The sequence below is a fragment of the Monodon monoceros genome, unplaced genomic scaffold (genome assembly GCF_005190385.1).
Source record: "Monodon monoceros isolate NGI ecotype Baffin Bay Population unplaced genomic scaffold, NGI_Narwhal_1 Super_Scaffold_3, whole genome shotgun sequence".
NCBI lineage: Eukaryota > Metazoa > Chordata > Mammalia > Artiodactyla > Monodontidae > Monodon > Monodon monoceros.
The window spans coordinates 42,828,834-42,845,979 of record NW_021703780.1 but is presented as its reverse complement, the minus strand read 5'-3'; the positions used below and the strand labels follow the sequence as shown (position 1 = coordinate 42,845,979).

At 36.1% G+C, this 17,146-nt stretch overlaps 1 protein-coding gene across 4 annotated transcripts in view; it reads left to right on the top strand.

Annotated features, from left to right (window-relative positions):
- Positions 1–361: 361 nt before the first annotated feature.
- BMP5 (bone morphogenetic protein 5) overlaps positions 362–17,146 on the top strand; it is a 119,555-nt gene continuing 102,770 nt past the window's right edge. For 3 of the 4 annotated variants that reach the window (XM_029243058.1, XM_029243057.1, XM_029243055.1), the window contains exon 1: positions 362–1,583. In XM_029243058.1, the coding sequence (XP_029098891.1) occupies positions 1,094–1,583 (490 nt within the window). In that variant the 5' untranslated portion in view covers positions 362–1,093. The remainder of the gene's footprint in view (positions 1,584–17,146) is intronic. The other variant, XM_029243056.1, reaches the window with a different exon arrangement.

Below are 17,146 nucleotides of genomic sequence, written 5' to 3'. Positions count from 1 at the left end.
CTTTAATAACTTATAAAAACTAGAAATAATCTCAAATACAGAACGGAGACATCTCATGCTAATTCAGCCACAACCTGAGACTTAATATAGAAGTGTATTAAATGTGTACTATTAAAAGAAAGATCTGAAAGTGTCCTCTATAAAATTGGTGACCAAATTTCCAGTCTGCCGCTTGAAAACTGGCTTTTTCCCCTGCAGAACTTATATGCTCCATGCATCACTGTGCTGTGTCAGATGCGTGCCTATAAAATTGCGAAAATGAAGTCTTTTCTGGTAGCAAAGGGGTTAAGTTCTTTTTGCTTTACCAGTTTCAAATTACAATGAGAAGCCTCTTCTTTCCCAGCAGGGTTGTGCTTACATTACTCTTTAGATCTCCCTTGAAGAGGGCTGGTATATTTGTGTCTGCTGGAGGTGGAATTAACAGTAAGAAGGAGAAAGAGAGTGAAGGGACTTTCAGGAAGGTTTGCAAGTAAATTCAGGAAAACACATTGACTTGAATAGTACAACCTTGAGTCTTGTTTTACACTAAGACGACACAAAAGATGTTAAAGTTATCACCAAGCTGCCGGACAAATATATATTCCAACACCAAGGTGCAGATCAGCATAGATCTGTGATTCAGAAGTCAGGATTTGTCTTGGAAAGAGCTCAAGGGTTGAGAAGAACTCAAGAGCAAGTGAAGATCACTTTGGGAACTACAGTTTATTAGAAGATCAACTTCCGTTCATTCAAATACCAAAGGCCTGATTATCATATATTGATATAGGAATGCATAGGTCATCTGATCAAATAATATTAGCCGTCTTCTGCTCTATCCATGCAGCAAAAACTCTTAACAACTGTGGATAACTGGAAATCTGAGTTTCAGCTTTCTTAGAAATAACTACTCTTGACATATTCCAATATATTAAAAATAGGGCAGGAAAATCAATGAGGATGTGTGTTCAGAAATGTCACTGTCATGAAGAATAGGTAAATTTGTTTTTCAGCTACTGGGGAAATATACCTCCTAAGAACTTAGATTTTTTTGTTTCTGTTTTTGGTAAGAGGACAAGAACAACTAAAAAATATCAACTTTTGCTTTTGGACAAAAATGCATCTGACTGTATTTTTATTTAGGGGTATTGTGGGTTTCCTCTGGAGCTGCTGGGTTCTAGTGGGTTCTGCGAAAGGAAGTTTGGGAGACAATCATGTTCACTCCAGTTTTATTTATAGACGACTACGGAACCACGAAAGACGGGAAATACAGAGGGAAATTCTTTCTATCTTGGGTTTGCCTCACAGACCCAGACCATTTTCACCTGGAAAACAAGCTTCCTCTGCACCTCTCTTTATGCTGGACCTGTACAACGCCATGGCCAGTGAGGAGAACCCCGAGGAGCCGGAGTACTCTGTGAGGGCATCCCTGGCAGCAGAGACCAGGGGAGCCAGGAAGGGCTCCCCAGCCTCTCCCAATGGGTACCCTCGCCGCGTCCAGTTGTCTCGAACGACTCCCCTGACCACCCAGAGTCCTCCTCTAGCCAGCCTACATGATGCCAACTTTCTGAATGATGCTGACATGGTCATGAGCTTTGTCAATTTAGGTATGTTGTTCGTTTATTTGTTAATCTATGTTATTGCAAAGTGGACGTTTTCCTAATGGTAAAGTAGCTGCCTGGTAGGTGGTCATGTTTATATATAGTCATTTTCTATAACTCTCCTCTCCAGCTTCTGTTTCCTTTCTTTCATTGACATAAAATAAGATTTTGCCTTAGGCAACAAAGTCATATGTATATATATTTTTTAATATAAAAAGCTAAAATTAAACACATGGTTTGGGTAAATTTGGGTCTTTTCACATCTTGTTAAAATTTCAACTTTGCTTAAATGTATGAATAAACAGGCAATAGTTAAAAAAAAGGAGAATTTATAAGGATAGCTAAGCTATAGGCAAAATAACAGTCATAGTAATAATAATAATGATGATGATGATGCAAGTATTTACAGATGGAAAAGTAAAAGCGACATTCTGGACCATTTTTTGGTTAGTAATTTAAAAGGCATATAAGTGTAATTTATATGCTACTTAAGAACTCTCATTTTAGTGAGGAAACTACTGTGAAAATATTGATGTGAAATTAATTAAGTTTAAATAATATTGTAAAAGATTACTATCAAAGACTTTCAGGGATAGATTCTGAAATCCTGTGAAAAATATTTTGGAAAAGAAGTTTCAATCTAACAGTTTTTAACTGTAATGATTAAAATATATTATACTTCTTTGACTTTTTTCAGAGCAAGAGAAATGTAAAACATGCTATGATGCTTTACCTATACAGAACTTTCCTTGTCATTTAAGATAAAAAAATTTCAATTGAAAAATTCTTTAATTAGCAGTATGGTTAGAGAATAATTTTAAAAATTATGTTTTAGTGCTGATACTGACGATACCTAGAAAATTGACATTGACAATATCAAATGATAAGTTAGTGCCCAGTATTTCATCTTGCAATAATATTAAAGAGTCACCACTTTAAAATGATTTTACAGGGGCTGTAATTTTCTTTAAATTTTTTGGTAGCGACTGAAGGTGAAAATTTACTACCTTTAAACATTCAAAAAAACCCACATAGAGTGTATTTATTTTTGAAGACAAAACTTAATCAATAAATTTAATCAATTTTAATGTTAGAACTTTTAAAACTTTATTTTTAAAGTGCAATCTGCTTGGACTTAAAATTGACGTTTTTATTACACACCTAATTTAAAACTTCCTCAAATAATATCTCAAAAAATATTCTTTGAAAAGTCAGATAACAACAAATCTTAATAACACATGATGCTTTTATAATATGTGTTGCTTAATATGCCCTGATCATTTGCTCTGAGCAATCCTAGCAGGAAGGATAAGGTGCCTAATAAATCATATGTTTCACGTTACAGGAGACAAAGCTCTCATTATAAGTTTTAGTAAGTCATCATTGGTTGCCTTAATCGGGTGTCATGGGGGCCTTTTCTTCTACATGTAATTAACAGGTTCCTTTGGAACTTTCAAGCCATTAAAATATATCTTAATTCTAAATTAGTTTGCTTTTTCTTCATGAGTGGCATGAAAATGTGACTCATGATATGTTTGAATTTGTAGCAATTTCTCAAGCTTATTCATTAATTTAAGTAAGTTTTAATATTTTCATAGAAAAAATGCAATTTAGCATGATTTACATATTCATAAAATAAATCACTGAAAAAATCAGTTCAGGTCATCTAAAATCTGACAGGAAAGAATGTGTTATGTTATGTACTTTATAAAACAATAGCTCAGTCATGAATCTTTTCTAATAATATATTAAAATTGAATACTTTGATCATTCACAAGAGAGTCTATTTGTTTTTTCAGAAAGGAATGAAGTATGATTTTTGAACCCGTGCACCATTGTTTTTTATAAATCTACATAGAATAAGAAAGCCAAAACCAATAATAAAGAGTTTTATTCAAGGACTTTTAGGACCATTTTTGTCATTAAAGAATACTTATATTTTTAAATCAGTAGACTTTTGATTATTTGTTTGGATTATAATAACAAAGCAGTTTATTAACTATACCATGAAATATAATTATTCATTTTACACTAGAGAAACAATACTGGATATAAGCTTCAGAAAATTTTTATTTATTTATATATTCTTATCATGCTTAACTTGCTGAGTAGTGATTTATCTTCAATAATAGACCGTATTGTTTTCTCCTTATTTAATAATTCCAAACGAAATGTCTCACATGAAATTACTGACAAATTGATTGTGATACTAAGTGAGTTTTTCCTAGTAGTCTCTGAGGAAAATTGACCCACAGTTTTATCTTATTATCTTTAGACTATGCCTTCTAATACGTCCAAAGCTTATAGTCAATCACTACTTAGTAAAAAGCTTTAACTTCTATATTTCTTCCATAATAAAATAGGTCAAAGTATACTTAGAAAAGGTAAGAGTGTAATATCAACGGTGCTAAGAATTTCAGTGCTTCTTACTGTAAAATTCATTAACCAATATTATCGGAAACTTTTTTCACTTTCTGTAAGACTCAAGAGGATTTTATTTTATTTTTTTAGTATCTTAAAAGATATGTATATAGTAGAGATTGAGGGCAAATAATCAAATTAGCAAGAGGCGAGGGATTTGTACTGAGGAAGTCACCTGATATTTAAAAATGTGAAAAGAATCTGTTGACATTTCCCATAACAAGTTGAATCATATAAAATGGATCTAGTAGCATCCTTGTTATTAATGCCTGCTGTGTCATTTTCAAGTCAAATAATGGATTTTCTACAATTATCTTGTCATTCAGAAAGACATTTTTTCCAACATAAGTTTTGCTCACCAAGAACAATTAAATTTAATTCAAACTCTGAATCATAATTAAAAAAATATCTATTTTTAAAAATTTCAGATGAGATTAGTTTTATGTTCATAAGCATAAAATAGAGTAGAATTTACTAGAAGAAAAAATAAAATGTGAATAAATTGCCTCAAGGCCAATATAAACAACTAAATATGAAACCAAACACATTATTCTGACCTTCAAATTATTTTAGTGATTTGTTCACTTTGAAGAAACAAATATTAATTATTAATTGTGTGAAGAGAAACTTTCCGCCTTATTTTATTCATTATTCTTAGGCCAACTTTTGTCAGTCTCATAGTCTATAGCTTTTACAGATTGACTTCTCTGCTTTCTCCCTAAAACTAATGAATATCAGTGGAATTTTGCTTAGTCAATTCCACACTATTTAGTTAGTAACAAAAATATCTTTCTGGTAAATTTTTTCTTTTTCAAAAATGTTAAGGGTTAGTTTATATATCAAATACCTTTGCAAATTAAAAGAATGATTAGGTAAGTTGCTTGCAACATTTAAGCATATCTCTAGTTTACATAAACAAGTAGTGTATTTCTAAGATCTTTTAGTTAGAAACCAATTTGATTACTTGGTGATCATAAAATTAAAATGGCATAACATTGTAGATGTTTTAGAGGAAATTACAAAAATCAGTCAACATAGGAAATTCACTTTTGTATTATTCTTTGTCAACATGTATTTCCCTGATAAAGAACTTTGGGTTTATTAATGGGCTTTGATCAGCTGGTTTGGAGTCAAATACTCAGATACAGTTCAAGAATGTATATTCATTCTCAAGCATAAAAGTATAAAAATGTGATGCTTACATTTTTTCATGTTTCATGACAACATATTTAACATGTTAAGGTATGAAATAGAAAAAAATGCTTAAACCCTTCTCCCCTACTTCCCCAAATCATTAAACTCCCTTGGTATTGGAAGAAAAAAAAATGCTTATGCCCTCAGTTGACAGCTTTGAAAGACATCTTTGATATTTATTGTTGGTTTTGGCTGACTCAAGTGCCCAGTGGAGAGGAATTTATACACAGATCTACCTAAAGATGCCTATCTATGTAGTCTCTCTAACAGGGTTATTAACACTTGTGTAACGTAAACACACCTATAAACACACACACAAATTTTATTTTGAGGAAAGGGGGATGGGATGGAAGGAAAGATGTTCTAAAACCATTATAGTACATATTCATGGATTATGCCTGGAATCACAAACGGTAATACTGGGTAAAACAATCATTCTTTACAACTTTTCACTTTTGAAGAGAAAAGAAGTCACTGAGGGTGGAGACCTTTTTCTCTCTCCTTCATCAACCCTTGGCATTCATGAATGCACCCCAGGGGGATTCTCGTTCTTCTCTAAAGCTATGTCCTTGCTGATTGATGGGCATGGCTGCAGAGATAGTTATAATCATAGTTTAAATAGAAGTTTTTTGCACATTTGAACGGTCACTCACAAATCGCTAGTTTTAGAAGTTTAATCAGAAGTCATGGCCGGAGAGAAGAAGGTATGATAACACCTGTAGAAGGGCTTGGGGCTGCTCACCCACCATCTCCAGCTCCTTCCCTTTCATTCTTCCATTTTTCCAATATCACCTCTCTCTCTCCTCCCCACCTCCTGCCCCTCCCATTTGTTGGCCTTTCCTCTGTAGTTCTAGGGCCTCTCCAGCTTCAGGCTTTCTTGGCATCCCTCTCCTGACTGCCCCCACCCTTCCTGGGGTCTGCCTTTGGTCCTTGTTTCTTCGTGGCTAAAGGCTTAGATGAGCTGAAAATCAATTTGTCACAGCTCCATCACTGAGGTACAGTCTCCTGTTTTCTCTCTGTTGAGAAGGAAAAGGTTATGATGGGCCCATTGCAGCCTCCACCCATCAGGAGAAAAGCTCCCCAGGGCATCAGAACCTCTCTGGCTGTTGCATCTCCTTTAACTGTTTCTCTACCATGCCTTTCATCTTCGCCTCCTCACCTCTCCCCCAGGATCCCATGGACTGAATTTAATTGTTTTTGCCGTTCTTATTTTATAACAGTATTAAAATTTAAAAGGGGAAATTCAAGGGCAAGTTAAAAAAAAAGGGAAAAACGCACCACTGAACAAAAATAACGCTAATCAAAAATGCGATCCATTTTTGGTTTATAAAACCCATTGGCTAATAGAATTTTTATGGAATACTCGTGGCATGTCTGTAAAGAAATGAGGATTTCCTTTGTTAAGTTGAAGAGAGATGTTGAGAGGGCATAAAGAGATCAAGAGTAACGGCTGGAGACAGAGAACAATGAGGATGAGATGGAGAGAGTAAAAGTATTTTTTAAAGCCCTGGAAAGGAGAAAAATGAATGGAATGAGCGTTAGGGGCTGTCTCTGGGCCTCGCAGGTGGAGGCTGTGGGGAAACCCTCTGTCTACCTCATCCTGACACTGCTGCTAGTACCACATCCCCAGCCACATCGGCTCCAGGGGGAAATCCTTTCATCCTTCCGGACTGAAACACCGAAGCGGGGCAAAGAGAAGGGGCGCTCTCAGTGTGTGTGTACAAGGAGCACACAGACGGGCTACTCACATTTACAGTCATAAATAACGTAGTAACTCAGCTTGAAAGAAACATAGGTTAAAGGAAGAGGCTTCCCTGATGCAGAGAGGGGCTGAGATCAGAGGAGCCACTGAAAGGCTGGGAGGGAAACAATGCATCCCTTGTTCTAGGGAATATTTATGAGTGCTTCTTTGCACCTTCAGTTCATATTTTATTGGCTGGGCTGTGGGGTTTCCCCATTTGCTCATCTCTTAAAATAATACCCTTGGCTAAGATATCCTTTAAAATACACCAGTCAGCCCTGACAACTGGCTCATTTATTTGGGGGGAGAAGGAAGCTGTTGTGATGTTGATGTCTAACGGGAATGTTTAAGATCCAGTCATGGAGCTTAAAATATGACAGTGTGATAAAAATCATAGTGGGGGTATTCACCTGCCTTTTTTGGAGATGTTTACAAGAATCTACTTAACTAAGTAGTAACCCCAGGTTTGTACGAGTCTTACCTAAACGGCTGTGAGAAAATGATAATCTAATAAGGTAGAAACAAAATCTGTTAAAGTGTACAATGTTTAAAACGAGCAAAGAATGTCATTTGTAGATTTGCAAGAAGGTTCTTTAGCGGTTTTGGGAGAAAGGGAAATAACAACAAACCTTCATAACCAAAGAAAGTACATATCTACACTTGGAAGGCAGTGAATTACATACACATTTTACAAAACATATAAACCCAGACCTTGTGTAATGTTAAATTGTTTGATTGGTACAGAAATGAAACAAAGGTTTAATTATTTTATAATTATTTTATAATTTCTAAGATGATGAAGATCCCTGCCTTTACGATGATGTGTCCTTTCATTTTACTTTTCATAAACAATGGAGTCTTGGGGCTTGCCTTACATAAACAACCCTGCATTTTAGAAATAAATACATCTAATTATATTATCTCTTACATATTGTGTTTATTTAACTTCTTTCTGGAAGTAAATAACAATTTTATTGTTCTTGTGGTTTAACAGCTTTCCTTAAGTTGTTTGCAATAAAGAAAATAGTTTAAAGAGGTTAGATGCAAATCTCACTTAGATTTTATGCAGGCCTATGAAACATGTCAACATCAAAAGATTTATTAACATTTACAGACCCCTTCAGCTATGCTGTCCTGATATGAGAAATTCAATATTATTTGTTGCACACAGATTTCCTGTCCTCAGTGAAACTTTGCTATTAGCCTTCCTATAGAGGGAGAGGCAGTCTATTTTCAGAATTCTGAGTCCATGGCATATTACTGCTCAAACGGCTTTAAGATTTAATTATAAATGAAACCTAATTGCAGAGTAGCATAGAAGAAGCCAGCATGCCTGGATTAGGATCCCATAGTCTACACTTTCTTGCAGGGTGACCTTGGGCAAGTTACATCTCACTGTGCTTCTCATTCCTTGCCTAAGAAGTGCTGCTGATAATAATACCACCTTCCTCCTTGGGTACTGAGAGGATTAAATGAGTTAATCACATACAATTTTAAGAAGAGTATTTGGAACCTAGTGAGACCTCTCGAAATGGCCGTTATTGTTACTGGAATTTCATTTGTAGCCAACATCTGTACCACATTTGCAGGAGCAGCTGAGTAATTCGCGGAGCCCAATGTAAAATGGAAATGTGGGGCCACTTGTTTAAGAGTTATCAAGAATTCCAAGATGGTGGCAGCAGGGTATTAGAGCCGATGAGGGACCCTCTTGAGTACATATTTGATGACATGTTACACTAGCAGGAATCAAGCCCTATTCATCCTTTTCTTATCCCCAGTGGAAAGAGACAACATGCACAAAGTGCATCGTTTGAGGAGAGTTTAATTAATGCTATAATAGTTCTAATGTTGTAGGTGGGGTTTTCTGGAAAAACTGGAGATAATGCAGAATGTGGAAAAGCAGGGGAGCCTTCTTTCATGACTCCTAGGATGGGACGGGAGCAGAAACAGTTACCAGAAAGCTTAGAGGAGGACTGTAGAGGGAAGGCACCCTGACGGGAACAGTGGCCTTTGTGAGAGCGATGCCAGGCAACCAACCCCTATGGACTCAGCAGGGAGGGAGGTCAAGCAGTAAATACCCAGACCTTACTTTTCTGCTGTCTTTCCCATTGGCTGATCTTCACTGAAAGCCAAGGGCCGTGGAGCCCATTGGATCAGCTCCTGAAGAGTCAGCCTCTCCGTGTAGAGAGCTGAGCAGAGAAACAGGGAGAGTGTATATTGAGACATCAACTGAAGACATTGGGGACAAATGGATAAATGCATATTGAATGTTTAGTCAACAGGAGTTCTAGAATCACTTCAATTTCAGTGCAAGTTACTGATAGTTATGTTAATCCTTGTCCTGGTCAATTTATTGCAAAATTTAAGAGATAATCATAATATAGTGTGAGAACTAATTATGTCACAAGTTGGTGAAGTGGCAAAAACAGGCATGGCATGCTAAAAAAAAATTCTTAAATTGTATCTGGATCAGTAATTTCACATGACATATTAAAACTGTTTTAGAGGAAACTGAAATTAGAAACAAAACCCACAATACAAACAGCAGACTACCATTGCCAATCACAAAACTCAGTAAAGAAAGCACTAGAATATACGCAGACTCATAGGGCAAATATAAAGGGCAATATGTGTTTTCAATCTCTAGGCCTGTTGATTCTCAATTCTATGTCATTCTTCCTGAAATGACCGTGACTGTGTGTTAAAGTTTTGTGAATTCTGAGTGGAACCATATAAAATTCTCCACAGTGCATGTTGCAGGTAAAATTCATTTCAGGAGGAGGCAAATTCGGATGATTGTCTTTCTTCTTTGTTACCTTTCCTCTCCCCTAGCAGAGTTCCTGTGACTCACAGTTGCGGAATTTCATGGGGGAGCAGGTGTGTCTGCTGTTTAGTTCTCATAAATAACCAACCTCTAAGCCTCGAGGCCAGAGCCATTCCCCTACCCTTTAATCCCAGAGGAGCTTTGAGTAGAACAGCTTCTTTCCAGTATAAACTGTTCCCCTTCAAAGCTTTGAAGGATGGAAATTTTAACCTGCTTTTACTTCTATAATTATCAAAAGCAGAGGAAGGGTGAGTTCGACTTGGAAATTATGTAGGCTCCTCTGCAAATAACTTTGATGCAGACATTGAAGACTCATTTAGTGAGGAAGAGGTGAAGGTCATCAATTCTATAAGCCTTATGGTTAATATTTTGTAGATGTTTTCTTTGCTCAGAGTGAGGAGGGGTTATTTGGTTCTCTAAACCTCTCAGGAGGGTTTAAGTGTAAGCGTTTTGGAGTCACACTGGTTCGAAAATCAGCTTTGCATTAACACCTGCATATCTTTGAAGAAACTAGTTCACTTCGTGGGACTGTTCCCTCATCTGTAAAGTGGAGATCATAATACAGAATTGTAGTTAGGACTTAATAAGGCAAGGGTATACGTCTTTGAGCCGACATGAGCAAAGGATGCAATTAACAATCCCTATTGCTACTATAATTCCTTCTACTAGAGGATATCCATGCTGTTCTAATGTTTCAGTTGGTGTTGTACGCCCAGTCCACCAGACATTGTCAGAAAATTTTCTATCTGAAACTGTGGAACATTATGCACATGACTTTTGCTCCATCCAAAAGAAAATGAACTTGAATTTCAGGGACTCTGTCTTCAAATTTGTCAGTTGATGGGCTCTGCTCCCTCCTTGGGGGTGTCCAAGGAAAGGTCAGTTCATGACTGAGCCTTTGGGTAACTGTGGGGCTTCCCTGTGATCACCTGAAGGCAACACTTTCTGTGCGTTGCTGCTGAAAGGTGCTTTTCAGTTACTTTTGGTCCCTTTCCTAGAACGAACCCAACATTCTACTTTAGTTCCAGATATTACCTTGCTTGTTATGGAGAAGGAGAAACTGATGGCAGGCCAAAGTGATAATATAGAATTAGAAAACTTGTGGTGGTGAAGGCTGGGCATTCTCCAAAAGACCCTTTTGAAAGACAGGAAGAAAAAATCTTGAGTTCGAAAGCTTATTTTCAGAAGTCAACTTGTGTTTTTCTTTAGTTTTAATTCTGCAAAACGTTGATTCATGATGAAAATATTGGTGAATAAACTCCTGAACTCTAAAAGAGGAAAGCCACTCTGTTCAAATAATCATTCAATCCTGGCACTTTTAGTGTTGTCTGTTAATCAGATCATGTTTGAATTTATGATTTTCTAATTTGTAGCTCTTCTCATTACTATTCGTATTATTATCATTATCATTTTGTTTCTATTTCAAACAATTCAGCCTTAAGCATTTTGACTTTCCTAGACTATTTCTTTGGGTGTTTCTTTTGTTTTTCAGATGACAGTCAGATCTTTTTATTAATTTTCCTGAATTGCTTCTTGTTATAATATTTTAAAGCAGGATGGGAATTTATGAGTTTTATCCAAAAAGTCACACAAAAGGCCATGCATGAACTGTGGACCTCTTCCGATTACAGTATCCATATTATAAAGTCATCACATGGACATGATATTTCCTAATATGTTGAGTGGGAGAATATGGATTTATTGTTTTTTCATTATTTGATAACATGCTAAAGATAAGTCATTACGATGCTCTTTGCTAAAGTTTTCATTGTGGTGAGTGAAGTTCTTAAACTAAAATATGGATTCCAAAATTTATTGACATGTTCAAATCAACAATTAGGATTTTTTTGTTCCATACTGCCATATCAAAAACAGTTAGCATTTTACAGTTATTTACTTGGAGGGAGAATTTATCAGAATTAAGCAAGCTGTTTATCATTGTTTTTTTTGTGTGTGTGTATGTGGTACATTTAAAGTATATGACATTGTCACATAATTTTAAATGATAGTATAGTTGTAGCAACAATGACAACAATTAAGTATAATTCCTGTGCTGGGAACTGGACTAAGTGATTTACACGCATTATTTTAGTTAATCTGTGTCTAGTTTTATGGGTAAATATTCTTCTGTTCCCATTTATTGGTGTGAAAATTGAGACTCATCAGAGTTTAAATAACTAACAAAGGTCACCAACCTGGTAAATGGCAGAATCAGTACTGGGACCACGATCTGTCTGGCTATACATTTTTTTGTTCTTTGTCACTACTCTTTAGCTTAGGTAACCTACTTTTGAAATATATAGACAGCAGTGCAACTTCTAACAACAATAATCACCGTCTTCACTTTTGTACATCACTTCCCAGCACTCAGGGAAGTGGATATGACCCCACAATACACATCTGTGAGCACTGGAGATCTGACAGGTCATTCATTCAGTCATTGGGCAAATGGAACTGACTACCTACTATTGGGTCAGGCACTGTGGAAAGACTCTGCCTGTCCCACTGCCAAGATCACAGGGCAAGAGGAGCCAGGTCCAGGCCCAGAGTTCTTGATTCTTGTGCCAGGATTCTTTTGCTCAGTGTCACCAACTTTCAAGAAATCACACAAAAATTCCAGCACCAAGTAAAAAGAAAAGCACTAACAAACATTATCTAAAAGAATGTGTTGCTTTGTTGTTGAAATAACCAGGCAGAATTAATCAGAGAAAATAGTTTTCAAACCTAAATTACTTTAAAGACAATTAAAAAAAAAGCTTCTTACCAGCAAACAGAACCTGAGGAAGCCTGTTAGTCCAAAAAGCATAAGGCAGAGGTAGAACCAATCTTCAGCAAAGCTTAGGGACTCTGAAACCTGCTGTGTAGCGGGTAGAACTTTACCAACAGGAGATATTTCCCCTAAAATCACTAGGTGATTTTATGGGAAATATCTCAAAAGAAGGTTCACATTTTACACTGCATGCTTACTGCATGTTCCAGACCTAAGTGTGGCTTAAACATTCATTATTTATTTGTGCTGTACTTAGGAAATAGGGGTAAAGGTCATACAATTTTTCAACTTTAAGTTATTTGATCTGTCTAAATTTTGACCCCAGACTCTAACTTACTTCTTAATTTGTGTGCTAACAAGCTTGTGTTCAGTGTCTCCTTTGTCACTGTACACACTGCACATGATGTGGATTCAGGATATAATGAGTCATTGAAGACACATTTTATCATGTAGGGAATAACAGAGAATTCCAAGAATTGGTATACAGACCTCTTGGATACATGTCTTTGAATCTACTCAGGATCCTGAGCATTAGACCATTATTACTTCAACTTGATTGTTGAGAAACATTGACAAATATTTTACCACTGTTTTACTCTTTACCAACAATCTGCTGTGACAATGAAATGAACTTGTACAGCAAAATGTGGATCTAAGTCTCCTGGGGCACCATGCCCCTGACTGGTGTTTACCTGTGAGTTCATATCAACAAACATCAGATCATCAAAGTGAAATGATAAAAGAAGCCCTTGAGATTTATAATGATTTCTGCTCTACTGAAATTCACTGTCTTCCACAGCTAACACTTATTTGGTGCTTATAAATTACCAGACAGAGTGCTAATAGCATTTCAAGTGCTAACATTTAATTCCCACAAAATTACCCTATTTTACAGATGAGGAAACTGAGATCCAGAGATGTTAAGGCATTGGTCCGAAGTACTACATCTTGTAAGAGGAGGAACTGGATTCAGAATCTAAGCTGCTCCCTGCCGTACTGTGTTGCCTTTGTAGATGCTGTTGGGAAGACTGTTGGTTGGGACGTGGTTTGAATTCTATCAAGTTCTACATATTTTTCCAACACTTCCCATATTGGATTTGGAATATTTTTACTTCATTAGTAATGCTTTACGCTTTAGGGAAAAAAAATTTCTAGTGATGAACTTACCAAGAGTGTTATCCCTGGAGTTGGGCTCCTCCAGGCCTTCTTCTGAACTGGGACGTTTTGGCCTTCTGAAGGAGGCAAATCCTCATAATACTCACAAGGCAGAGAGAGGCAAGCATTTTGAAGACACCGGTGATACTGACCTTTGTGCCATGCAACCAGCTGGCCAGTAATGAGGAATGGGAAGGGGATTTGTGTTGATTCCCACCTTCCAAAGACAGACTTGGGATGAACAGGAGTAACGTTTGGCAAACTAGAAAAGAGGTAGAATTTCAAAGTTGCAAACAGTAACAGGCCTCAAAACCAATGGTTGGAGGTTGGAATAAAAAATCGTGAGTTCATTTGGATGCTGGAAAACTATCAAAGTGCTGGCCAGTGTAGAAGGACACATAACAGGGCTGCCCTGCACCTAAGGATGAGTGCCTTGTCACAGCTTTTCTGACCCAATCCTGGACTGGTCAGTGAATGTCATGAGATATCTACTAGACTAGAAGTTTGGGCTACAGGACCATCTACCTACAAGTGAGGAAATTCCTGCTGCTGCAGATGGGAACTCTGGCAGCTAGCCTCTGCTCCATCCTGCTAGTTGTGGCTGAAGTCTCCTCTGTATGCTATATAACACTGAACACTCCACACTGAATGCATATCTCTTGATCTGTAGCAGCTACAGCCCTAATCTCTTGCACGTGTAAAGTGAGTGCCTTTCACATAACTCACTCATTGCCCCTATATCACACCAAAGTTAAATCTATTATTTCTGCTTCTTATGTATTTTATAAATTAAAAGCTAAGACCTTGGGATAATTAATTTTTTTTCCAAGAGAAAGTATTTCTGGGATGAAGTGTTTGAGGGCAGCTGCCCTCAGTTTCAGCTGCCCTCAGCCTCAATACCAAGCCAAGAAATCAAAAAAGGGCTTGTAAAAAGCAGGGATGATTGTTCTTGTATCAACTCTTAGCAAAATGCCTGAGGTCTAATTTCTGCTTTGAAAAGCAAGTCAAGCAGTATCTGCAGAGTAAAGATGAGCATCTAAGATGGCACCTGTTTCTTTTTAAAAATTCTGTTTTATTTCTCTCTCTTCCTCCCTTTACCTAACTCTTCCTACCCAATCAACCCATGGCCTGATTGTAAAGTAAGGGGAAGTGTGAACAATCTCAATATCTGACTTCTACATATTTAGACTGAGATGTACTTAGAAGGTCAGAAGATAAAATTATTGTTTATGAATGGATCAAAAATCATATTTAATTTTACTAACTTCATTGACATATAATAACTCAAGCCCATGCTGAATCATGACTGTTTAAATTTCTTGGGCACTTTCAATCACTGACTCTTTTTAATCAGAATTCTTAGTATTTGTAAGGTGATTTCATTGAAAGCATTTCAAGTCCTTCTAGGGAGTGAATCTGAAATTTTATAGTCAAATATATTTGAAGGATGCTGAGAAACAGTAATTAAATAGAGGTTGATATTTCCAAGAGGAGACTTCTCAGTATCTTTATTATGCTAACGGGCATGGTGAATCTCTGCAAAGAGGATGTGGGTTATAGGGTTTCCTGTGCACATTGGACTCTGGAACTCTTCTGACAGAGCACCATGGGTACCTGGGGTTACAGGGAACTCACTCTGACAAAAGCTCTTCCATGTGGAAATCCTGTTATATAAAAGCCATTTTGGAAATACGGCAAGCAGAGCATTATGATAAGCTAATTTGCTGACACCATGGCCACTTTATTTCCAAAATTAAAAAGAAGCAGGAAATAAAGACTCAGACGTAGAGAACGGACTTGAGGACATGGAGGGGAAGGGGAAGCTCGGACAAAGTGAGAGAGTAGCATTGACATATATACACTACCAAATATAGAATGGATGGCTAGTGGGAAGCTGCTGCCTAGCACAGGGAGATCAGCACGATGCTTTGTGATGACCTAGAGGGATGGGATAGGGAGGGTGGGAGGGAGGCTCAAGAGGGAGGGGATATGGGGATATATGTATACATATAGCTGATTCACTTTGTTATACAACAGAAACTAACACAACATTGTAAAGCAATTATACTCCAATAAAGATATTAAAAAAAAAGAAATTAAAAAAAGAAAAAAATCCATGACATTAAGAAAAACTAAAGAGGAACAGTTGAAATTATTTTTGATAATATATTTTCTTTAATCCAATATATCCAAATGTTACTGTTTCAATATGTACTCAATATAAAAAGTTAATGAGATATTAAAAAAAAGAAGGAAAAAGTTTAAATTCTATTATCTAGAATGACCATTGTTTATATTTTTATATATTTCTTTCCATACTTTTCAAACATACATTTTTCATAGAGTCGAGCAATGTTTATGCAATGTTGTACCCTTAGTTTATTCTTGATTTTTTAGTATATGACTTTTCTCATTTCTTTGCATGCTCTTTATGGGCATATTTTTAACGACAGTAATATTTCAGCTGAAAAATTCATTTGCGTAAACATTCTTTTATAGTTGGGCATGGAATTTTTCCAGTTTTTACTATTATATATTCCATTGCAATGGATATCTCTCTCTCTATAAGTGTTCATAAACATTTTTCACAATTTCTGATCATTTTTCTTAGAGTCTGTTCTTAAAAAGTGAATTATTAGAAAAAAAGGTATAATTGTCTTTTAAATCTCCTGAAAAATATTACTAAATTTTTTTCAGTAAACTTCTTTCAATTACTCTTTGCACCAAGAGTAAATGCTAGAACTATTTTATCATACTGAAACCTAAATTAAATCTAATATATTTACATTCTTGATAATCTTAAACATCTTTTTTTGAATTTGTATTTCTTCTAAGATCGATTCTTTTATATATCTATTGGCCATTTATATCGTCTCTTTGGGGAGTCCTATTTTGATATTTTTGTTCATTCTAGTTACTTTATCTCATTGTTGCTTATGCCTAGAAATTCCTCCTGTGCTTAGGTATTTAATAACTATTCACTTCTAACTTTTCAAATTTTTATGCTTTGATTTCTCGCTTTCCACCTCACTTGTCATTTGTGTATAACAGTCATGGGAAAACACTCCGTTATTTAAGAGTTTGGAAACTATTCCACCCACATCCCACTCTAGAAATAACTGCTCAAAGGTGCAATGTAGCTGATTCCTGGAATAGAAATCAAGAAGAATGGGGAATTCATAGTCTTCAAGGAACCACAGTTTGCGAATTAAAATCAGCTGAACAAATAAATTTGGTCTAAATAAACTTACACCCAAATAATCTCCTGTAATTTAATTATAAAACATGCATTTACAGATGACCTAAGAACAGAGCTGGCAGAGGGGTATAAGTATCTCATTGATTATAGTACTTAAAGGTGGCATTTGAGGATTGGAGAGAAAGAGCACTAAGTAAATATGCACATTATTTTTAAATTGATTAGCCATTACCTGCTTTTACCCACAAAAAACATACTTTCTAGT